The 26021-nt window shown below is 43.3% G+C and overlaps 1 protein-coding gene across 1 annotated transcript in view; it reads right to left on the bottom strand.

Annotated features, from left to right (window-relative positions):
• Positions 1-26021, bottom strand: part of DHX34 (DExH-box helicase 34) — a 1224470-nt gene that overhangs the window by 545661 nt on the left and 652788 nt on the right. The window contains exon 11 of the mRNA XM_069644554.1: positions 24411-24584. Coding sequence (XP_069500655.1) covers positions 24411-24584 — 174 coding nt within the window. The remainder of the gene's footprint in view (positions 1-24410; positions 24585-26021) is intronic.

Below are 26021 nucleotides of genomic sequence, written 5' to 3'. Positions count from 1 at the left end.
ACTATTGCCCAAACACAATGTTAAGGAAAAGTGAGAATGGGACCTAGGGGTCATCTTCGAGGACCCGGAATGGTGTAAAATCTGTAAGAATGTGGGGAAAGCCTCTAGGAATGTTCAATCTGGTTCAATTCAATATGTTACATAGAACCTATCTCACTCCTCAAAAACTGCACGATACACCCAGAGCACTCGCACCGCAGCCCAACGTGCGGACAATAGGCGGCTGACATCTGGCACACGACATTGACATTCCTGGTGATCACAGGGTAATGGCAGACAGTGCTGTCGTAGGCCAATGCATTGCTGGAATACCAGATGGACTGCACCCCCAAGCTGTGTTTGATGGAAATAGTGACGTGGCGGGGAGTCAAAAGAAGCAAAGGAAGAAAATGGCTGGCCTCTTGTTGCTCCTAGTGAAAAGGAGGTTGGCAATCTCGTGGAAATATCCCAGAGATCTGGTTCTAACGCAGTGGGTGGCAGACGCACAGAGATGGGTATCGGCAGAACAGGGGATCGTGCAGGCACTGCGGAGGAAGGAGGTGAACGAGAACAAAGGACTGGCCTGGAACCTATTACTACACGATCTGCAGACCTCTCCGTACAACCTTCCTCCCCTGAGGAGTGTTAAGCAATTGGGTGTAACTGGTGCCTGGAGTAGAAGCCAGGGAAGTGAGGATGAGCGGGGGAGAGTTGGAAGAGGGCCAAGGCACTATGCCATAACATGATGGAACTTCTGCCTACTAGACATTATTTCGTGAAATGCAGGAACTGGACTCCAAGAAAGGACAGAAGACTGTGGGGACAGAAAGGGGAGAATGGAGGTGGGCCTTGAGACCAAGCATATGGGGATTCAGCTGGGCAGGCAGGTAAGGTTTATTGTTGTATTACAATGTTATAAAACCATAATATAATGTTTTAAACAAAATAATTACAACACATCACTAGAATACAGCATTAAAAACAGTAAACTGCCTGAATAGTGGGGCATTTTCAACAAAACCGTAAATGGAATCAGCCACATTTTACATGGGACTTAAAACAATAGCCTCCTAGCAACGTTCAAGGTTCTAATATTGCATGTGCTAAATAGGGGTAATAGAAATGTTCAGCTTAAATCATTTAGAGGAAGATCGAAAATAAAATAAAAATGTGTCGTGCCATCCACAGAACTACCATCACAGCAATAAAATGGTCAAATAATCTGTTATTCTATTTCAACTCCACCTGGCTACTACAGAGACTAATGGCAAATGGATTTCTCTAAGATCAAAAAATGCCCCTTTTGCATGGATTTAAAAACCAATTTGTGTAATTTTCAGTGCATTATTGAGGACAATGTTCAAAATGGTGTTGTGCCTTATACTTCACAAGCTCAAGATTGTGGCGCGTTAGGTTTGCTTCCTGAAATAAATCAGGGTTCAGTTTGGTCATATCAACTGATGCTTCCTCAAATGGCTTGATAAATGGCTTACAAAAACCAAGCCTGAACAGATCATATTTCAATTTTATTAATTGTAGCCAACCTGCCACCAGGAGCAACAAAAACGTTGGAGCACCCGATACTCCTAATAGACATCACAATACGATTGGGGCTATAGGAGAACAACCCCAAACCTCAACCCCATAATTGCAATTGACATGGTTTTAGCTGTACAGATAGGTTGTATGGTGTCCAGGGTACATGGATGAATTCCTTGAACGACCACCTTCGTTTCACCATGACTGCTGACAACATGTCAATAGCCTTTTTGGACCTTTTGTTGAAGGCGAAGGATGGGGTAATTGCAGTAGATTTATATCATAAGCCCACAGGCAGAAACACCATCCTCCATTTTGAAAGCTTTCATCCTCAATCATTAAGAGTTAGCATTCCCTATGGCCAATTTTTGAGGGGAAGACGTAATTGTTCTGATAAAATAGCCTTTTCCAAACAGGCCGACATTATTGAAAATAGACTTGCGGATCGGGGCTATCTTCGTCATATATTGCGACAATCCCGCAAGAGGGCACGCCACCAGCATTGTGAGATACTTTTAACAAAGAATACTCGTGACAAATCAAATCAGTCAAGAATGGTCTGTGTGATGACTTACAATACTCATCACTTGGCCATTAAGAAAGCAATTAGCAAACATTGGCATCTTTTACAGCTGAATCACTCAGACTTGGTCCCTCCTATGTTTGCTTTTAAAAAAGGTAAAAACCTGAAGAGCTGGCTTTCGAGAGCTGATAGGTCCTCTTTTCCAACCGGACCTAAAACCATTACTGAGATATGGGGTATGAACAGAGTTCAGGGGCATTTCCCATGTGGATATTGTTGCCACTGCAGGTCAACAACAGCTACCACTTCTGTGTATATCAACAACAGAGTATGGAAACTCAGGGACCATACTACATGTTACTCAAAGAACGTTATATATGTAGTCACATGTCCCTGTGATAAAACCTACATTGGGAAGACCTCAAGACCCGTCAAACTCAGAATTTCTGAACACAAGTCGAGGATCCGCACTGGCAACTTTACATCTCCCCTGGCACTCCACTTCTCAGAACAACATCACAATTGTGAGGATTTACGCTGGTGGGCTGTTGAACAAATAAGAGGCTCTAACCCCTATACCTCTGCCAATAGACTATCTATTCGAGTAAACTGGTGGATTTATAATACCCAAAGTCATGTAGTGGGCCTCAATTCACAGGAAGAATGGGCTGCCACTGCCCCTTTACTTGTTCAACATTGAACTACTTTTTTGTAGTTTAGATTACTTCTCAGTTCTTCATAAATCATTGTAGTGTTTTTTTTTCAGATATTTTAATTAGTTTGTTCATTGCTTGTTTTTTCTTTCCTTCTTTTCCTTGTTTATTTTTTAAATGACAATAACATCTATATTAGCTTTTTGATCATTATGCTCTATACTTGATCGGTAAAATGGTACTTGAACTATTTCAGTTCAGTATAATAGTAGCTGCCCTCATAGGGCTTTACTTTCATTATTGCGCGGTTTGCATCTGCGCTACCATTTGGCAGTGCATTTATTTATTTCTGTAACGTTAGTTAACACCCTGGCGCCGTTACAGCATCATTCAGGGCCTCCACTTAACATTATCTTATCGTGTTCAGCTGTGGCTCATTTGGCGCTGGCATGCTGACACCTTTGCTTAATGATTAACGCAGTGCGCCAACATCCGCCCAACCGAATATTTAAACCCTCTGAGTAGACAGAGTGTAGGAGACCCCTTGAAAGCTCCAGGGCTCAGGACGTTCGCAAGGTCATGCGCGAACACAGTTAAGGTAATCTGGGTTGGAAGGGGTATTCGCTCGTCTGTTTATTTACTCATCTGCTAGACACTTAGCCACATGCAGAGCATTGCGTTTCCATTTATACCGTGCCTAGTAAAATACATCCAATGTTAGTCACGGCTGCAGCAGCGATTGTAAATCTGTGTCTGCTGACAGCCGACTGTGCAAGCAAGAGGGCTTTCTGTGTTGCGGTAGGCTACTGCTGAGGGGTTCTATTGTATATTAGATATTGCTTTTACGCTTGCACTTCGGTATTTGAAAAATCGGGAAACCGAGGTTGCCACAGATTATGCTAGGCAATGCTGCCATTAACACGGGCGCTGCAACAAAATAAACATTTTGCCATTCTATTGTTGGTAATGTTTTGAACTATTGCCATTATACAAGCATGATCTGTTATGTAATCTAAAATTTTGGTAATTTATTCCTTCTTCATTTCTTTATGCCGTTTGAGTTATCGGTATGCCCACTACATCATGTGGAACATCATTCCGTTTTGGCAGGATCTTCTCTCTTCTTTTTTCTTAGACATATTAATGTCTACTGTCGTCTGCAACACAATGCCAAGCTTGAATTTCATTTTGTCTTGTGCATGCACACTTAGGTGAGCACATTTTTTACACAATTTACACAATCTCTCGATTATATGATTATATTGGGAAGGTCTGCAAAGCGGTGGTTTTGCACTGTTTTTCTAGGAGTGGCTTTCAGACATTAAATCACCCCTCCTTAAATATAACATGTTCCTGTTTGTGTTTTTTGCAGTTCTAATTAGTAGAGAACTTGCCCTGCTGGCCTACATTCATTTCTCAGGATGTACATTCGAGAAAAAGTGACCAGTTGAAAAGGTTGAGATGATGGTAAATTGATAATTGAATTGTTAAACCTTTTCTCCCTTGAACAAGTATCGAGGGGAGTTTTTCCGGACACTTTTGGAGGGAGGCGTGTGCCCTGTTCGTTACCTCACAGACCATTTTTTTATTAATAAAATATTTTTAAGTATTTCTATGTATTGTTTTAGTATGTGAGTTTAGTTTAGTTTTAAAATTTGTACATAACTCATTTATAGTTTGATTTAATTGTGGTTCTTGTTTTTCTTTTTGTTTGATGTTTTAGGCAAAATCATGGATTCAGCTTGCATAATTCTTTACAGCTGAACGTATTATTGTTCTATATATGCATTGTACTACACTGTAAATTCTAGTGGCATATATGTTGATGGGAGTGCATCGTCCTGACGAAGATGGTCATCAATCGTGAAACAGCTTAGATGCTCTGTACCATCGAAACTACTCTATGTCTTCATGTCAGACCTGTTATATGCAATAGGTTATGACAGTCTAGTAGTTGACGTATGGCACCCCGCTTGAGTTCTAACTTAAGAAGTCATTATTATTGTCTTGTCCATGTATTTGTGGCTGTCCATATATTAATTAGTGTGGCGCAGTTTCTGACCACCTAGCCGGATGATCCCCTTCAACCGGCTTGTTGTTCAGATTGCTCGGCTACATTAGGTTGGTACTGATTGAATTATCAGCCGTGTTTTAGACAAGCATTCTGCTTGGTCATGCACTTTACTTGTGAATGAAATGTTGCTACCTAGATATGAGCTCGCAAACATGATCTAATATGTATGCTTTAAGTGTATAATGAAATAAAAATAAAATGTTCATGTTCTCTAATCATTTCTCTTTTTGTATGGTCTGATTTGTGGTTCCGAATCTGGTGACCCCTCTCCCTGTCCTAGTTGCCAGACTCCTCCTTAAACTTGATTTTTTCCACTGACATAATTTTGTGTATATTATAAGTCCAGGGTACATCCAGCACAGCGCTTACCAAACCTCACTATTGCACCATTAACATGTGCAAATTTCATAGCACAGTTAGACACTTGGGAGCCCAAATCCAAGTAATTATTAAATATGATCCCCAGGTAAGAGAATTCCTTAACCCCTTTAAGTTTCCTGCTAGCTGCAATATTTATCAGTTATTTACCCCTATGATGTTCCATACACATCAGCTTAGATTTAGCAGTATTGAGGTTCAATTCACGAGCTGCCATAAAATCTACAAAACCAGAGACCATGAATTGGAAAGCTCTTTGTGTACAAGCAAGCAAGACAACATCATAAGCCAATACATAAATATTCCTGCCGGCACATTTTGGTGTATCCAAAGTGATGTCATGAAGCTCACAAAATAATGAATTAATATAGAAATTAAACAGCACGGGTGCTAGAACGCACCCGTCTGACCCTGCAATTTGACTGAAAAGCTGGAAACGGCTCATGGGTGCAAGCTATACAGACCCTTGCAATAAGGTTATCGTGTTGAGCCACCACAATTGATAGTAAGGGTTTGGGGAGGCCTTGATTAACAGAAATTGCATTAGCATTTACTTGGCCTGAAAGGGATTATGGGTATGGACTATGCCTGGTATTATTTGTCTATGTTATTTTTTTTTTGTGTGTTTAATTGTATTACAATTGTTACAAAAACGTTCCCTTGGTTACGTATTTAAGGGAAAGTAAAAAGTTTCCTCTGACTATTTTCTATTCGTTCCCCGTTGGATTTCCTTCCAAGTCGAAGCTTTCAAGGAACTTGGCTGTGGCCACTGTCAGTGTTGTGGATTCTCCACTCATTAACTTATTCCACCAGTCATCTTCACTTATGGTCAGAAGTTTAAGTTTGTGGGGTTGCAGGTAGATTGTTCTGAATTTGTCTGTACCCGGGCTGTGAAGTAGTAGGTGACGCACTGTTTCGATCTCCAAACTGTTACAGAACCGACAGATAGCATCTTTTTCGACTGCTTTCTTTGGAATTGAATTTCTTTAGTCTTCAAGACGTTCAAGCATGCTCTTAGAAAAACTGTGCGTAGTCGTTTATCTGGAAATTTTTTCAGGTAGTTTCTTACCTCATCAATCCGTTGTGTGTTAATTGTGTGATGAGTCTGGGTCTGTGCTCTTCTGCTTTTTCCAGTGTGTCAATCCAATCTTGAATTTTTAGTTTTTTCTTGATTTTTCCAGGAATACGTTCTATGTCCCATTCAGAACATCCAATTTTTCCTGATTGATCCAGTAATTTGTTGTACCAACTCGTCAGCATTAGTTTGTTTTTGCTCTTCATTTCGTCATGGATAATGTCCAAGATTTTGGGCCGAGGATTCCTTAGAATTTTTCCCAGAAATAAAAAGCTGTTTCTCTCTACCACAGATTTTAGTGATTGGAGGCTCAGTTCTCGTCGGATGACTGCTACGGGAATAGAGTTCGGGAGTCATTGAGCTTTGCGCCAGAAGACGCCTTCCAATTTTGCCCATAATATCGATGGAAGATGTGGCATTGCCTCAGCCCCATACGTTATGGCCGGTACAGCTTTTGATTTAAAAAATTTGATTATTGCCAGGATTGTAAATTTGCCGAATTTTCTTTCCAGGGACAATGCTTGTGCTGCAAGTGTCTTCGTCTTGATGAATAGGTGCTCTCGCATCGTTATTTCTATTCGACTGCAAGATATTTTTACTCCCAGGTAGGTGAAGCTTTTAACTGTGTCCAGTTTTTCCAAGTTTGCAAACCACTGAGATCTTTTGGTCAGTTTTGCTGATTTTTTCCAGAATCATGATTTTGGTTTTTGTTGTGTTTAGTTCCAAGTCGTTTTTCTTCAGGTAGGTTGAAAGACTGTCCAATTGCCGCTGAAGACCGATAGCCGTTTGGTCCAGCAATAAAACGTCGTCCGCGTAGAGCAGGCGCGTTACTTTTGACTCTCCTATTTTTGGAGGAAATGAACGGGTGTCGTTTTCTGCTTCCACTATGTCTGCCATGTATGCCTTGTACAATGCCGGAGCCAGGGGGCAGCCTTGTTTAACCCCTCTGGCCGTTTTTATGATTTTCGACAACAGGCCGGCCTCGTTGAGGCATACTCTAATTGTAGTATCACTGAACAGGGCTTTGACTGGATCTAGAAGTGATGGTGGACATTTTTGTTTTTCTAGTTTTCTCCATAGTTTGTTCCTGTTTACGCAGTCGAATGCTTGGACCAAATCAATCGAGGCTATGTATATTGTTGGATGGCCCTCAAAGACTTTAGACTTCAGGATGCGAAGCATCATGATATTGACAGAGGTGCCTAGGTGCTTTTCGAAACCTGATTGTAATGGGTCTGCTGTCTTTGCCACTTTCTGCCATTCCTGGAATTCATCCAACACCAAGGAGCCGAAAAGTTTTCCCAGCACGTCCAATAGTGCTATCGGCCTGTAATTTTTTGGATCGTCTCTCAGGCCCTTTTTCGTAAATTGGGACGATGTTTGCTGTTTTCCATATAGCAGGGATGGATCTTGTATTCCTGCAACTTGTGAAGATTTCCATTATTAGCGGTGCCCAGGTTTCTGCGTCCTGTTTGAGATCGATGTTTGAGATTCCATCGGGACCTGGGACACGGGAATTGTTTAGCTTGTTTATCTTCTCCAGAATTGCCTGCTGGGTGTGTACGATCCATTCGCTTGTGCGTCCTTTGTCTGGTATGTTGACCTTTGGAGTTGGTTCCTTGAATAGTTTGGTGAAATGATCCAACCATTTGTCTTCAGAGACGCTGTTGGTGGTGGTCTTTTCTGTGACTGATGATTTATTCTTTATTATCGTCCAGAAATCTTTGGAATTCCTTTTGCAAACTGTTCTCAACATGGTATCTGCATCTTCTTGATACAGTTTCCAACGAATTGATTGCAGCCATGACTTGTAATTTTTTTTTGTTTAGTTACCGAGTCAAGGTTTTCTTGTGTTGGGTTTGTTTGAGCCCTCCTTATGACTTTTCTGAGGTTAGATTTCTTTAGACTCAGTTCTTCATTATGTTTATGTAGGTGGGTTTTTTCTTGTCTTCTTGTCTGTCTTGGATGTGAATACGGAATGAGAAGTGGGCAATAGTCCACTATATCTGTAATGTTATTGGTGGTGGTGTGTCTGTTTTCCGTTTTGTAAATCGCTGTGATGGAAATTATGGCTTGTGTTGTCAATTTTAGCCGGTTTCCTTGTGCGTTAGTTTCTATCTTTTGTGACATTGTCACCGAAGGACGTTTAGTTGTGTGCCATGTTGCTGTTAATAGGTTTTGGTCACTCTGAGTGGTTTTCACTACCTCAAAACTCTTGTTGAGTAAATATAGACCCTTAAAAGCGAAGATGTGGTCGATTGTGCTAGTGTTTCCGTCGCTTTCCCATGTTGGAATCCTGGGTCTAGCTGTTCCTAGAGAGTTGAGGTTATACAAATCACGGGATTCCATCAGCTCAGACCATGCGCAACCTCTTATTGTTGATTGCGAAGTGGGGTTTGTTTTGTTTCGAGATGTATTTTGTACGTCATCGGGGGCTGGACAGGTGGCATTCAAATCACCACCTTTCAGGATGTGTGTGGTCCACATTATAGGATGTAGTTGCTGCAGTTGATATTTTTTCTATGTCGTTTAGAATTCAATTGTTTTGATTGCGGCTGGATTCCAGTAGATATTCAATAGGAGGATAAGGTCTTGACTTATTTTCCTCTGTGATTTTTCGTCTTTCTCCCATTCTAATAATGTCGCTTGGAATACCAAGGATGATACCAGGTTGTGGGCTATTCGCAGACTTCCGCCTGTACGGACGGCTGTAGGAGGCCTGATGTTGGAGGACCTCTTTCCCCTTTTTGAGCTGGAGACAGTAAGACGTCAAAGCCGTCCATGCTAGGTGGGAATAATAGCCAAGTCTCTTGCAAACCTAGTAAGTCGAATTGGCCTAACTTGATCTCACCTGGTTGTGTGAGGTGAAAATGGCCTCTTGTGTTCCATGATCCGATAGTAATGATTTGCTCCATAGCCTGTGCCGCAGTTTCAAGACCACTGACACAGCGTATGGATTGCTATTTTCTAATGCAGCGTGACAATACCGAGGGGATCCATGCCCATTTTTTTTAGTCTTTTTCAGCCCTGTGATCTTGGGTCGAGGATTTGTCTCTCGCCGGGTATCTCCCTTTTCCTCTAGTGGTCTGCGTGTAGATCAAACCCTTTGGTTTCCTGATTGGGGTTTTTTCTTTGTTCCTTTCTTCATTATACCGATGTCCTTTGATAGGGGAATTTTCTCTCTGCTTTGTTCTTTCCATGTCTCTGATGGTCTGCAATGAATTTGGGCCTTTTGGTTTGCGAGTTCCAGATCTTTCCTCTTCTTTTTTTATCATTGTCTTTTTCCAGTATATGATCATATTTTAACTTTTCTCTCTCGCAAAGTCCTTTATATTTGGTGTTCTCTGTATCGGGTCCCATCTTTCTTTTTTTTTGGACTCATGGTTCCAGCCTTTTTCTGTTTTATTTCTGTTTTCTTCCTTGTGACCTCTTTCTTCAGATGTAGTTTCTCGTAAGAGGTATCCTCTTTTTGAAAGTTCTCCTGCCATCAGAAGCACTAGTTTCTTTACTATTAGGGACATAATGTGCAGGAAGATGCTATCTGTCCGTCCCTTGTGTGCGAACTCCACTATATTTATGTCCGCACTTCTGATTTGATCTCCTTTTGAGATTTTATCAAGAAGCTTCATCGTGGCTCTCCTGTTTAAAACAATTTTCTCTCCTGAACTTTCTCGTCTTTCAAGTTTCAGTGTTCGTGTCAAGTTGCTGTTATGAGTAAAAATAGCTGATGTTCGAGTTTGACATTGCCGTACAGACGAGTGCGAAGATCTTTGATTAGATCTATTTTTGTTTTCCGGAGATTGTTGTCTTCGTCTGTAGCCATCTGTCTGGTTGACTGTAATTTTATGTTCATGTGTGTGTTTCACTTGTCTGTTCGCTCCTTTTCTGGTCGGGTGATTTTGCCTGTGTCGTCTTTCACTGTGCGAAGTTTTGTCTTCGGATCTTTCATCCTCTGTTTTTTTCTTAAGCTTTTTTGGCAATTATCCTCTTGGCCTCCTTGTATATGTTCGATTTTATTTGTTCTTGTGTTGGACAGTCGGAACAGCGTTTTCCTTTCTGGAGTGTTCCGGGGTCTTTTAACACTTTGATCATGTATTTTGGGATTCTCTTTTTTTGGGTTTGTTATTTGTTTCTTGTGTTGGTTTTCTTTCGAATCTCGCAATGGAGATTTATTGTCCACAAATGACACCTTTCTTTTTTTTGCCGTTGGGCATGGTATTTCGGACTCGGAGTTTTCGATGGAGTAGATGCTAATGTTGGATATGTCAATCGTGCTTTCATCAGGCATTTGTTGATACTCTCTTTTGTCGCGCATTTGCTGAGAACCATTCTCTGTGTGTGTGGATTTTTTGTCTATGACAGGTATCCATTTTGTCATAAGCTTGTTTGGCTTGCTTTCGTTTTCCAATGTTTTCAGTGTCTGTTGTGTTTTTAGACATTGAGTTTGTTTTGGTATTAGCCTATTGTTTGGTGTCGTCCGTCTCACTTGTTGTTGGTTCTTCTTATTATGCCCTTCAAGGTTTTGTGTTTTCGATTTCAGTAAATCCTCTTTAGTTTGACTTTTCGTTCTCGTTTCGGGTTTATGTACATTTTCTTTCGGTCTGTTGAGTTTTTTTGTACTGCATGGTTCTAGTGAATACTCCTTGGAACTGTCTTTGTTCCGAGTGGATATCCGTGTTACACTGGGAATCGCTAATATCTCTGTTTGATTTTTGTTGTGCATTCTTTCTCGATTCTCGGTCTGATCTGTTTGGGTGCTGATGTTTACTGATTTTTTTAAAACTCGAAATACCTTGTTCTTTTGTTGTTCTAGAAGATTTATTTGGGTATTGATTCTGTCAGTCATTGTGCCTTGCTCTTTAGTATTTGCCTTCCAAGCTTCTGTGGCCAGTATGAATCCTTCTAAGTGAGTCAATTTTGAGTTGAAGGACGCTAATAGTGAAGTGTGATCCTTTAATGTATCATTAATGGATTCATATAGCTTGCCAAATGGAGCTAGCGCAATAGTCACCGCTGACATAAGCGGCATTAGGTCAGCCATTTTTTTCCGGTTAAATTCTTTTAATTTATCTTTAAAGTTTCCTGTTCAGGCTTAGTTTTGTGTCGGGTAGAAAGGAGTGAGCACAATGTATCCACAAGGGCATGGTCCTTTCTTTGCTGAGGGGGTCAAGTTCCGGCATCCAGTCAACTCTTTGTGTTTGATCAGGTTTTTGTAATTTAATATAGCCTCTACAAGTTTTGCTTCTACTTGATTTTTGCGGTTGATGGTTTGCGGCTTGGATGTGGTTTCTTGGCTTTTTTGTCACCTCCGTGGATGTGGTTTCTTTACTTAGTGCCAGTTAAATTGTTTCGTCATCACTCTTTTTTTGTTTAGTCGTTGTTTTGTGATATAAGATAGCTTCTAGTGGTTTTACTTCTTCGTGATTTATTGCTTTGATGGTTTTAGACTTTGATGCGGCTTCTTGATTTGTTTCCCCTTCTGTTGGTATCGCTTCCTTTTCTAATATATACATTTTTTTCCCTCGTCATGAACCGCTAACGTTGGCTTCTTATTTCTGCAGTTATTGGCGATTTTGAATTGCTCTGTTGTGAGTTGAGGGGTCTTAGTTTGACCGAAGTGCCAACGTGTTTGGGGCGAAAAGCATCCACTTTCCAGTAATTGTGCCGACACTGGTAGATTGAGTGATTTTCTATGAGGAGACAGTGGGATCCCCTCAAGAATTTCCATGTTGGAGAGTTCAAATTGGTTCACTATGGGGGTTTTCCCTAGTTTTTCAAAGAACCTTCCAATCGTATTATTTTTCTGAACTGTCAATTTTTCTGTTTTCTTCGACTTTAACTTCGGTGGCAATTTGAAGTTGGAAGTTGATGAACAGGTAGTGTTAACATTTTTGCAACCTTGGCTTTTTATGATTTGGTTACCCAAAGTTTCCTCTGGTTTAGACTCAGAAGTGTTTTCTTTTTTCTTTTCGTCGTTTTGGTCGCTAGATAAGCAGTTCGAATCTTTTCGCCGCAGTATTTCGCCTTGATTTTCTAATGCTGAATAAGTGTATGTTTTGACCCAATTGTGTTCTTTCAGCATATTAAGGTCATCTAATTCTCGTTTGTCAGGGTCTTCCAGATATGATATGGTTCCGTTGAGTGAATTATTTTCTCTGATGTCTGTTAAATTTGGATCCGGGCTTGTTAGATCCACTCTTGCTGTCACTGGATGAACCTCGGTCTCGATTTGCGATTTCTGACAGGAGGCATTGTTATGTGTTGTTTTCCTTTGATTTGAGAAGGTCTGATGTAAAAACTTTTAAAATCCTTTTTCTGTGGTTAAATTATGCAAGTTTATTTCAGGTATGTGTGTGTTTTTAAGTAGTTTCTTTGACGTGCCACCAGGGGGCAACTTGCAAGACACTTCTTCTTCCTCTTCGGTAGACATAAGGCTCGACCGTTGCTGATCATCTGCAAACTTGCCTGGCAGCCCCTTCCTCTCCTCCTCGTGCTCCGCAGCTTGAGTGTCACCCGTCTTCTCTAGTAACCCCTCCCCACTCGCGCTCCCAGCCTCACCGCGGGAGGCCCGCAGTGCTCTGCCCTCGTGGCTGGGAACACTTCCGTGGGTGTGCTCCGGAGCGCGGCTGTCAGTGAACACAGCTTCTGACTGCGAGGTCCCGTTCCGAGGTAGGCCATACTTGTGGGGGGGGCCTAAGGGGGGGGTTGGGGGTGAAAAGTTTTCTTTAGGCACTTTTTGTATAGTTAAGAGAATTTAAGTTCCCAAACCGGGAACTTACGTCCCCTGCACACTATCTAATATCTGGAATACCAGACCAACAAGTAGATATATCTAACAAGTGATTTTTCTTAATAAATTCAAGAAAGTCTGTAAATGGTAATGCATAAAAAGCGGTAATTTGTTCAAAACAATGACTTTGAATCAGATAAGGTTACAAGAAACATTCTTCATTGTTTATTCTTGATGTTGAAGCTGTGGAAGGCCCAACGCGTTTCGAGTGCTACAACACTCTTCATCAGGGGCAATAACAAGGGTTTCTAGGAAAAAATATATATATAATATGTACATTAGGAATATATTTACACCAACAACATTTGTTCAACAACATTTCCAAATAACTCATTTTAGATCAGGATATGTATCACAATAACCCATGACATACAAGGATTACCCATGTAGCAGAACGTATGACATTTTTAAATATACTGAGTATACACTAACCCTCAAGGGGATGACCTATTCCTCATTAATAACTGTAGAAACTGATGGAAAATTCACTAGGTTAATAGTATCTTCTCTGCTATGATCGAAAGAGGAAATATATAGAAAAAATATATATATAGAGAATAACTTCTGAAAGTCAATACATTGAAGTTCTAATATGGTAAAGTGAGCAACTGTGCAACTATTTAGAGAGTCTAACCTTGTGTTTTTAAAATGGCTCACCCCGTTTTTTTACAACAAAGCTTTCGAACACCCTGTTCACTTCTTGTGTCCATTACTGAGACTCTACTTACTTTTTCTCAGCGCTCCAGCCCTGAACAACCTCCATACCTTTTGCGGTCATTGACTACCACTTCCCCTCAGCTTTCGTTGATATTGGTCAACCGCGTTACCGCTGTAAGTGACTCATTACTGGCTTAACTTATTCTATTACAACTATGTCACACACAACGGTCTAAATAGACGCTTTTGATGTTTATCTCTACAGATAAGGACTTACCATCTAAGACCCGCTGTCTTGTTTAGACGAAGGCCTGGTTTTCCCGCCCCAGACCACCTCCGTTCTCTTGAAGTACCTCTCTCATTTTAAAAACACAAGGTTAGACTCTCTAAATAGTAATCCTTGTATGTCATGGGTTATTGTGATACATATCCTGATCTAAAATGAGTTATTTGGAAATGTTGTTGAACAAATGTTGTTGGTGTAAATATATTCCTAATGTACATATTATATATATATTTTTTCCTAGAAACCCTTGTTATTGCCCCTGATGAAGAGTGTTGTAGCACTCGAAACGCGTTGGGCCTTCCACAGCTTCAACATCAAGAATAAACAATGAAGAATGTTTCTTGTAACCTTATCTGATTCAAAGTCATTGTTTTGAACAAATTACCGCTTTTTATGCATTACCATTTACAGACTTTCTTGAATTTATTAAGAAAAATCACTCGTTAGATATATCTACTTGTTGGTCTGGTATTCCAGATATTAGATAGTGTGCAGGGGACGTAAGTTCCCGGTTTGGGAACTTAAATTCTCTTCATTGTATTGTGCAACCAAGGTGTCATGGTTGCCCCTCTCTCCTCTGCACCTCATACTTGATAAGCATTTTTTCTAAACACCTAGTATCCAAGTTGACTCTTACTATTTATAAATATTTTTCCTCACTAGGGTGTGCCATAGTTGTCCTATCCTTCCCTTCTTACTTTTTGTATAGTTGCCATTTCTCTTTGTGGGATAATTTCAGATGTTTTCTGTACCTGGCTTACTGCTGAGCATTTCATGGTTAGGAGGCCACTTCTCAGCAAGCGGCCTGATTCTTCAAAGTCAGTTATCGATGGTGCTTCCACCAGAGGGGGAGTCTCCATTGTTGTACGAACTTTTAACAGTTTCTATTCCGATGGATTCTGTACAATGGTGCAGCAGGATCAAAGGAGAAACCTCCCGCAGTCTCCCGCTTACACAACGCTCGGCCTCTGTAGGAATGTGTTAGAATCCTACCCTCTTTATCCGTGCTTGTTATGGTCTGATGGTCCAGTTAGACTTCTCAGCTTCTCCATGTGAGATGGCTTCTGATCCAAAATGAGCAGAATCTTTTTATGGAAGTAGCGGAGAGTATGTATACAAGACTCACACTTCTCCACGTGTGATCTCTAAAGTTTGCCGGCCCCACCTAAGGCACAGTTTTACTTCCACTCTTTTCCGTGGTGTTAGACCGGATTGCCCCTCTGCCCACCAGAGCCAAACAGCAGCCCAACAGCACCGGAGTAGACAAAAAGCACCGCCCTTTACTCCGCACCCGGGCTTCACGCTGCAAGGGTGCTGGGCTCTGCTTTTTGTTTCCGGGTTCGCAGGTCCGACGTCCGACGTCCAGGGGGGGGGGGGGTGTCTTAGGGTTCTTTGTTGTTTAAAGCCACAAACACTGGCTTCCTGGTTCCCGGTCTATATTTCTCAATTGTCACTGATCCGCACGTTCAAAAGCGGGACTTCACTAATCCGCAGCAGCATGTAGAAACAAAGGGATACAAAGTGAAAAGCTCTCCAGAGCCACAGCAGCCCAACAGCACCGGAGTAGACAAAAAGCAACGCCCTTTACTCCGCACCCGGGCTTCACGCCGCAAGGCTGCTGGGCTCTGCTTTTTGTTTCTGGGTTCGCAGGTCTGACGTCCATGGGGGGGTGTCTTAGGGTTCTTTGTTGTTTAAAGCCACAAACACTGGCTTCCTGGTTCCCGGTCTATATTTCTCAATTGTCACTGATCCGAACGTTCAAAAGTGGGACTTCACTAATCCGCAGCAGCATGTACAAACGAAGGAATACAAAGTGAAAAGCTCTGCAGAGCCACAGCAGCCCAACAGCACCGGAGTAGACAAAAAGCACCGCCCTTTACTCCGCACCCGGGCTTCGTCTATGTTATTAGGGCAATAGATATTTAGACAATAGAATGCTTTTCACACACTATGCATCCTTTTCAAGTGTTCAGAGTTCCATTGTGCATAGACCTCAACAAATTATTTGGTAACTCGTTGCTATACAAAATCGGTTTCACTGAGCACTTGTATAATCCTACACAACGATATAGAGTTGGGGTATATTGCAACATTCTTGTATGCACTGCAAAATAACTGTGTACATGCAGATTAATGACATTTTCTTAAAATGCACAGATCATCGTGAGGCCTTAAATATGCCTTGCTTGCAAAGTATTAGGCATCTGCAAATATGTTTACTGCTACAATCTCTCACTTTTTACAATGCTCTGTCAACTAGTATTGGAGGCTAGCACAGGTGCTGGGGATGGGTGTGGGTAGAAGGGCACAGGAGAACACTCTTTATGGGTGATGAACAAATCAGCAGATATAAAAAACCAAGTCAAATGTTCGGCAGAACCATACACTGAAGAAAATGTGTTTCTTGGCTAAAGGGTAGGAAACTCTAGTAACAGTCTAGAAAACTGCACCTTCTGTTTCTTTCTATGCCCATTTGCTGAGGTATTTTCAATATAGTAATGTGTTCTACGTTTACTGACTCTAGCACCCACTGCATCCTATTAAAGTGATAACAATGAGTTACAGAAGAAGGGCCCCTATTTACAGAACACGACACTCATCTATTGTACCTTAGAGCATTGCTGCTATAAACTCAAAAAGAATATATCTGTGATTTTCTTCAACGTGACTACATAAAAAACCTCAGTAAGGCTCTTGTTTAATTTTGCATAGACTGGGGTGAGAAAGAGTGGGCAAAACTGTAGGTTGTATTATGCGCTCTGTCATTTCACTTCTTATGTCAGGGATACAAGCAAGGCTCTGGTGAGATTTAGCTCCATGCTTGGAGTCAAATGATTTTTCAGGAAGTAAACAAGTAATTAGCTTTGCCAATAAGGATACTTTTGCATATTAAAATATGTTCTTTCCCCTTAAAATTCCTCTTGATATCGGGCAGTAATATTATTAGAGTTCCTTAATTGCCACTGCTCTGCTGGTCACTAATCTGAATTAAAAAAAATCAGTGGAATTTTGTGGGTAGAAGCAAGGGGTAGGCACATATATGTTCATTGTTTCCTGTTTTTGTTGGGCACACTGTCCTTATTTTATAGAGTAAAAATGGATGGTGCAAATGTCTCTTAGCTGTAAGGCCGGATTTGAGTAAATGTTGTGCCAACTCACTGGACAACATAATGTGGATAGTCAGCAGAGGACTAGGAATATTGTTCATCATATTTGGAGGTGCAGTTATGCTGATGCGATTATCACCCTTCAAAAAATTATGAGAAGCAGGTTCTCCTGGGACTTGAATTACTTCATTAATGTGGCACATGAACTCCTATTGGCACGTTGTTTGACATATTCCTTTTAGTTGCCATCTACACATATTGTATTGTGTCCGAATATTTTGACAGCCACATCAGTTAGGATAAGCAATATTTGTTTTTCGTAATCCACATTTGTGTTTTTCCAGTGGCATTAAAACACACATTTTTCTCTGTAGAGGAGTACTTTTGCTAGGTACTATGGCAAATCTTGAAATCTTGGACAGGTTGACGAGTTCTCTGTATAATAACATATCAAATATTTATTTTTACCTTTTTGCTTGGAAAAAGTGTTGTAAGATGCACCTTTTACACAGATTTGTAAAGAATTTTGCAGTTGATGGGAAGGGTAAATTTCTTTCCAAACTCTCTGCAGAGACGGTAACTCACTAACTACGCTTGTTCAGAGGGGGGCGTGGCTAGCAGCCATGTAAAGTGGACGTGGGGTCCCGTGACCGGCCCATTGATTTGCAGCACAACTTATGCCAAAAGATATCGACAAAAGTCATGAAGGGACAGTGCATCTTTGTGGGAAGTGCGAATGAGCAGCGAGCCGCGTTCCCACAGAACCACCGAGGGACAGAGGCGCTGCGGAGCGGATCGAAAATGGCAGAAACTGGCACCTGGCTGGTTGATGATCCCTCAGGAGCGATGACCCTGGTTAGCAGCAGAACAGAAGTGCAGTCCAGCCAGCAGACCAGCGCACCGTGATCAGTGCGGAGGACGGCGTGTGAACAAAGGAACTGTGGCCTGAGACGTTGACTGGGCTGGCCACCCGAACGATGCAGATCCTTGGGTTAGGACCGGAGGGCCAATGAGACGCAGCAGAGCAAGAACCCTGTGAGCTGTGCCCCAGTGGAAGCGTGACCATCAGGGAAGTAACGGAAGAGAGGCGGCCGCGGACGGGCCCCAGAAGCAGTGCCGGCACAACACGCACACAGCAGCTGGAAATCACAGTGATTGGGGATCTGCGGTGGCCATCGAAGAGGTAAGGAGTCGGGGGAAGTGAGGGGTGCCCGTATGGATAATTTGAGTGCCTGCAAGAACAGTGCCCCCCTGCCACTCCTGGAGACTGTGGGCCCTTCGCCCCCCCAGCGGCACATAATCAAGATAACGTCCAGAAGGAGTGCCGTGTAGGCGTACAACAAAGGCCACGCATAGAGGGTCCCGCCTCGGGGACCTGGTGAGGCATAGAAGGGGAATCTGTACAGGCGGCAGTAACGGCAGACTCAGAAGGATCCGGTTTCGGCCACCTGATCCAGTGCTAACAGGATCCTCACAGAAGGCCAGTGGGACTGCAGTGGTGCACCTCACTGGGGGGGTGGGGAGAGCTAATGGACTAAGGCCAAACGTCAGGTGGACCTGGGGGCTGTAACAAGGCTAACAGAGTGCAGCATAACGTGAGTGGCACCCGGAAATCAGCCCCCACACATCCAAGACCAGTAGGGGGGGGCAAGTGCCAGGATACTGAGCCATTTGGGCGATATAGGGGAACGCTAGACATTGCCCTCCCCGAAGAGGGACGTGGAAGCCCACGGGATAAGGCTGTGATGGAGAAGGCGAACTGAGGCACTGGGCAAGAAGGGGGTTCAAGGATACTATAGCACCACAACCCGGGGGAGCGCTCCCGCCCCTAGCAGTCAAAGGACCATCGACCCTGGGAGCACAGACTTGGCAGACGTGAGGCGCGGTGGGCCCGACCCACAGTTCCACACTACGAATTTCACAGGGAAGCGGGTGCTTCTTGCTTTCGATCATATCTCAGATATGAGCTGCTGACCAACAAGGTTCCACCAAAAGACGGGCTCTACTGTAGAGGAATAGTGCTTAGAGGCCCGGCAGAGACACTGCACCAGGTATAACGGAGTCATTCACCCTGTGAAAATTTTGAGACTCAATCCTGTGGACCCTTGTGGACAACAACCCCAAAGAGCACCGGGGAGAGGCTTACCCCACGGATAATAGTAGGAACATGGCGTTCAAAGGCAGCAAGACTAAAAACAAGCAAACAACGCTAGAAACCTTTGCATCGGGGCAACCACCGCGGTGCGAAAAGGAGGACGACAGAATGAAAGAACAACAGCAGGCCCTAGACACCCCAGAACCAGGGAACAGACAGATCCTGGATGCAATTGGGGTTCTGCAAACTACGCTGGAGGGCAAAATCAATGCTGTGGCAATAGATGTGGCACTGTTGCGTCAGGATGTTTGCGCTCTTGCGGACTGCATAAACAAGCTGGAAGAGCAGGTGAAGGGAAATATGTCAGTTCGGGTGCAAACAACGAAAGAGGTTGATTTTCTCATGCAAAAAGTTAAACTGTTAGAAGACAGAGCAGAGGAAGCGGAGGGACAAGCCAGCAGAAACAATATACATATTATTGGCCTGCCAGAAGGGATTGAGAGAGTGGACCCTACCACTTATGTGGAAAACCTAATGCTACAGGAGATCGGAGCGGGAGAACTCTCCCAGGGATTCACAATAGAAAGAGCGCATCGCTCCCTCATCAAGTATAATCAAGGTGCTCAACTATAGAGACCGTGAAAAGATTCTGGCTTTTTCAAGAGCAGGGGGAACGATACAAAGAGACTTGGCAAAAATAGCAGTGTACCATGACTATACATTACAAGTCCAGAAGCAGAGAGCATAATTCATCACCACGAAAACTAGGCTCTGGAAAGCGGGTCTCAAGTACACGCTGATATACCCGGCATGGCTAAAAGTGATTCATAATGGCAAGGCCCTCTTCTTCGAAACTCCAGAGGATACACAAGAATGGATGGATAGGACATAGAGAGCCGGATTACGGCCAAGAAGCAGGACAGCCCCGATAGTAGAAGCAGGACGAGGCGTCACAAAGCAAGATCCGGAAACAGGAAGATGTGTGGTCCCCAACCTTGTCATATAAGTGGACAGTTTGATGTAATGAATAGATTTGATAGGTCATAATGGTGGGAGCAAGACGGAGAATCGCGATTCACTGGTGAAGGGAACGCTAACGCAGACCCGACACCACTCCTAAATAGTTAAGGGGCTCGGCATAGAGCCCGCCCGTAGGACACCAGGAAACTAGTCTTGCGACCAGGTTGAATGGAGCGAAAACGGTGTATTCCCAGCACGCTTCGCATAGCGGGAAGAGTTGTGTTTGATGTGAATTGTGTGTGGGAGGGAAGGGTTAATTAAGGGGAGCCTACCAAAGCTAATTGTAGATTGCATCAAACTACTGTTGAGCTTGGCCACAGGTTGGCGCCCTCACTAACGTTTCAAGACGCAAGCCATGATATCAGACATAGTTAGAATCATGACCTGGAACGTCAGAGGACTTAATAATTATGTGAAAGGCAGGAGGGTGGGCATGTATATACGGACAAATAAGGTTGGCATAGCGCTAATACAGGAAAAACACTTAGATGGGCAGAAGAACCTAGAGAGGGCGTGGGGAGGAGTAATGGTGGGATCCACACACTAGACCTATGCAAGAGGGGTCCTTATCTGGATCGTCCCAACATTCCATTCAGAGTGTTGAAAGTGAAAACTGACAACGAGGGCAGGATGGCCATGGTGCACAGACCTTTAGAAAACCATGAGGTCTGTATAGTCAACACCTATGCTCATAACCATTACACCACTGTGTTATTTAGGTCACTGTATGCGAGGTTAGGCCCATATAGAGGTGGCACCTTGATATGGGGAGGGGACTTCAACTGTACGAGGGATCCAGGAGTGGACAGGTCTGACACCAAGCGTAGGCGGCCATCCCCCCAGCCAAGGTATTGAATTTGCTTGTGGAGCATTTTGAGTTGCAGGATATATGGAGGGGTGAACATGGCACGGAGAGGGGGTATTCCCATTACTCAGCGCAGCATAAAGTATATACCAGGACTATATGTTCACAGGGGTGGAGCGGAGTGATGAATTCACAGAGTCAGAGTATTTAGACAGAATATTATCAGATCACTCACAACTAGTTGCTAGGTGGAAGGTGTTTGCTCCAAGGCTGCCAATCCACACGTTGAGACTGAGGAGCGGCGCATTACAGGGCAACGTGTTTGCGAGTACCGTTGAATATATGACAGTGAACGAGGGGAGCGTGCAAAAGGTGAGTACAGTCTGGGAAGCGTACAAAGTGGTTATTAGAGGGGTGATGATAGCAGAATCAGGTGGGGTGCAGAAGGTCTTAGTGAGGGAATTAGAGAAGTCAGAGAGCAAATTGAAGAAGAGGGAGGATGAGGCCCTGACAGGTAAAGAACACCAGGATGAGATGATTGCTCTGAAGCAAACAGGCTTTGCACAATGGGACAGGCTTAGGAAATTTAGATATGCAAAATTCTTGAAGAGGAGTCATGCGCTGGGTGATGAGCTGCAGAGAACATTGGGGTGGCTATGTAAGCGAGAGACCACTAGGTCCCCGATTTGCTCTATTATGAGCATAGACACAGAGGAAGTGTGCACCCATGTGGGGATAAACGAGGTGGTTTCTGAGTATTATAAGGCACTAAATGCAGCCCCCCTGAGTGACAGTGAGGAAGATACACAGGATGTTTGTGCTTAGATAAACTTACCTAACCTAGATAGTCCCCAAGCAGAGTCATTAGAGGCCCCTATAACACCTGAGGTGGCGGCTACCATCAGATCCCTGCCGACTGGGAAGGCACCGGGTACCGATAGGCTTCCGGGTAGATCCTACAAAGCTTATACTGATATACTGTCCCCGTAACAAATGCATTCAATTCAGTGCATTGGGACTGGCTGTATGCCACGATGAGTACGATGGGGATCAGCCCAATGTTTCTGAGATGGGTGCGCCTGATATACACAAATCCTATGGCAGGGTCAAGACGGGAAGCATGTATTCAGAGGCATGGCAGATACATATTGGCACTAGAAAGGGGGGGGGGGCACTGTCCCCGATGTTGTATATCCTGGCGGCGGAACCTATTGCAGTTTACCTGAATATACCGGAATATGGAGACGTTGGGATAGACATAGATGGGGTGCAGCACGTGATATCTATGTACGCAGATGATGTGCTGTTATATGTGAGGGATCCCGAAGTGAACCTGCCGTATATATTGAAGGTGCGGATAACTCTAGCATGCTCACAGGCATAAAAATAAATAAGAGGAAATCATGCTTGTTCCTGCTGGCGGCTACTGCCAAGAGGGAGGCGGAGGACTTGCCAAACCGCTCTTACCCTGGTGCAGGAACTCCTTCAGATATTTGCATATTAACATCTATCAGGACCCCTTACGGGAAGATGAAGACAACACAGTATGTGCCAACGCTGGTCTAGTTGCGCCCATGGGCTTCTGGAGTAAATTGCCCCTGTCAGTGATGGGTAGGGTGGCATTACTGAAAATGGTGGCATTACCACGGCTCATGCACTGCTTCGGTAATGTACCTTATGATATCCCGAAGCGGTTCTTTCAGGAACTGGAAAAGATGGGCGGGGGTTTCTTGTGGCAAGGACGGACGGAACAGGGTGGCACTAAACACGCTACAGAGGCCGTATCGAGCGGGGTGGACTACGGGTACCGAACTTCAAACTGTACTTCTTAGCGTGCCAAGCACAGCATGCAGCAAAATGGATGGCTGATGAACCAACAACTGAGACGGCACTGCTGTAGCCCGCGCTGCGGCACAGATAATTGAGAGATCTCCTCTGGATCCCTGCTAGCGTGTGCCAGGTGTACCCCTCACTAGTGAAATTGGGCATCTGTGTTTGGCACAGGGTCTGTAGAGTAGTAGGGTCAACGGACCTGCTCTCTCCGCAGATACCGTTAGTGGCGGTGATGGAAGGTAGGGAAGGAAGTAGAGCCATGATAGGTTCAAAGTGGGAGACAACAGGGTGGCTACCGTGGGAGACTTGAGGGAAGAGGGTGGGTGGAAGACATTTGAGGAATTGCGAGAGGGTGCCGGGATACAGACAGGACAGTTTCCTTTGTACAATACAGTCCTGGGGGTGTTACGTAAAAGATGGCCAAATGTTGCAGAGGGAATTTGTAAAATGAGGATATGAGATCCTAATAGGATGCACCTCACAAGCTGAACTGAACTGTAGGCGCAAATGGGAGCTAGAACTTGGAAAGAAATTCGAAGAGCGAGAATGGGGGAAAATAAAATTGTATCACAAAAAGGTATCCAGGAATGCTAGGCTATAGCTAATACAAATGTATATAGTACAGAGAGCATACCTCACACCGGCCGTTATCTCTACCTTCACAGGGGCGGGGAGGCAAGAGTGTCTTAAATGTAAACAGGAGGAGGCCGGGCTCACGCATATGTTCTGGGGATGCCCGGTGGTACACGGGTTCTGGAGGAAGATAGCGGAGAAAGTATCCCGAGGTGGAATTGAATTGGAGGTTCAGACACCGGAAGCCTGTATGCTTGGTCGTTATAAGAAAAATGTTAAAGATAAACCGCTGAATAAACTTAAAGACCATCATGGCCAAGCACAATATAGCCATGGGGTAGAAAGACACGAGTGAACCAAGAGTGGCCAAATGGTGGAGTGACTTGGAGAAATGGTGTACAGCGGAAACAGGGGTATCGGAGAAGGCACTCAAATCACAAACTGCAGAGGCAAGCAGGGATATTCAAAGATGGGTATCGCTAACAGTAACACTCTTCGCAAACGTTACTGAGGAGGGGAATGCGAGAGAATTGGAGGATGTTGATGCTAAGTGATAATTGCAAGACTGTTTTAGAGGTAGGCTAGAGGGCGGGGTTATGTAGAGGTAGTTAGGGGAATGGTTTAGTAAGAACAGATTGGGGAAATTATATACATGGTATTCAAGCCTGTTGCTCTGTGTGTTTTTGTTTTTGGTGCGTTTATCAAATTTAATAAAAAGCATTTTTTTTTAAACTACGCTTGTTCACAAAGTGGTTTATACCTCATTAGTCAGTTGCGCATATGGAAAAATAACGTGTGCACGACAGCCAACCAGTTCCGCACCTAGAGAAAAATAATTAGAGGGAACATCGCTCCTAACTAGAAATTAGAGTAATGTACGCACAAACACTGCAAAACAACGCTCTACACACTATGAACTGCACATGTGTGCCTGTCCCTTGTAAACCTGCTGCTATAATGCTCACTAAATACAAATAAACAAAATTCAAAATAGTTTAACCCATCGCCTGACTAGGACCTTACCTGGTCGGAATCCTTGCGACAGCTGTTGAAGGCATCTGGTAGAGCGATCTGGGGGTAAAGGCCACGGCACACAATGAGTTTTAGCAGGGTGAGCTGCTGATCAGACAGTCCCATGGTCTGGCTCGATGCTGCCTGGAGCTCATCCACATTGTGTCGTAGCTTAAATTTAACATCCTAGGAAGAGATAAGGCATCATCAGATCAAAGGTAGTATTTGTTTATTTTGTTCATGAATAGTATGAGCATCTTTATCTGTCTAATCTATTGGGTTTCCTGGGCTGTGGTCATGTTGTTTGTAAATTGAAGTGGCAAATCCCATCATACAAAGCATTGGGTTCATTTTCTAAGTTTTTTTGGTATGTTAACCTTTCAATATTTACAAGTGGATGTACACCAGTTCCACTCCCCTGATTTTGTCCAGCAATTATACATGTATACCAAAGACTGACTTTTAAACCAGTTTTGTCATTTATGCTGAAGTTAAAGATTAGCTGTATATTTCCTTGTCCACGCTAACAAAATAGATAACATTACAATGTTATTTCACTTAACTTGATTTTATTTACATTACTTCTAATTAAAACTTTAAAAGGCTTGCTGCACAGCTGATATGAGACATAGCAAAGTTGGGAAGAGTGGTCTTCTGGCAGATCCAACACACAAAAACCCATTCCTTTGCCAAACTCAAACCATCTACATATTTGAAGCAATATTGCTATGTAGGTAAGGGGCTGAATATCAGCTACAGCTTTTGGCAAACATGATGAAGCGGGAGGAGGTCACTGACTGCTCAAAAATGACTGCTAATGGAATTATCCCAAGCGATGGAAGGGAAATGGAAATACAATTATAAGGGCAAGCAAACTAGAAGGAAGAGTATTGACACTCCTTATATTTGTATGTTTCTATGTGGTGGAACCAACAGTACTGAACCAAAGGAGAAGGTAATTACCCATAGTGCCTCTGCAAAATCAAAACCAATATTTTATCTTCCATATTAGCCACAGATAAAACCATTAGCGTTCGCAATCTCGGAAGACTGAGCGCCAGCTAAGGATGTTCAATTTAGAGATGTCATCCAGTTGATAACTCTCCATTCTTTTTGTGTGTTGGAGAGATTTTCTAAAAGCCTTCTGGTGAGAGCTGGAGAAGACCAAACAGTAGTATTAGATAGGGTTTCAATTGAGTTATTCCTGGCTCTCACAAGGACCTGGGTAGGCTGGATTCACTCTTATGTGGTGAGAGGTGTGGCGATCCTTCAGATAGCATCACTTTTCCCCAGAGGGAGACACTGTCCATAAGACTAGAGAGGTGCTGCCGCTAACCAATAGTCCCCTTAGGGCTATCAGTATGCGGGAGGAACTAATTGAGAGGAACTTACCTCCTGGGGACAAGGACGCAGATCAGGGACACAGGCCCTGTAACTCCCAACCCATAAGGGAGTGACATCGCTCAAACCTCTTTTTCCTAGACTTATATCAGAAACCATATATTATTGTACTGGGTCGGACAATTTTAATGTGCTAAGTACAGGAACGAAGAAGAACTTGAGAACGATACAGTGAAGGAGGGAAAAAACAGTTGACCATATGTTGTCAATAGAACCGACGTT

The sequence above is a fragment of the Ambystoma mexicanum genome, chromosome 2p (assembly GCF_040938575.1).
Source record: "Ambystoma mexicanum isolate Mex_15411 chromosome 2p, UKY_AmexF1_1, whole genome shotgun sequence".
Lineage (NCBI taxonomy): Eukaryota > Metazoa > Chordata > Amphibia > Caudata > Ambystomatidae > Ambystoma > Ambystoma mexicanum.
Note: the sequence above shows the minus strand (reverse complement) of the source record. Positions and strands in the feature narration are given on the sequence as shown.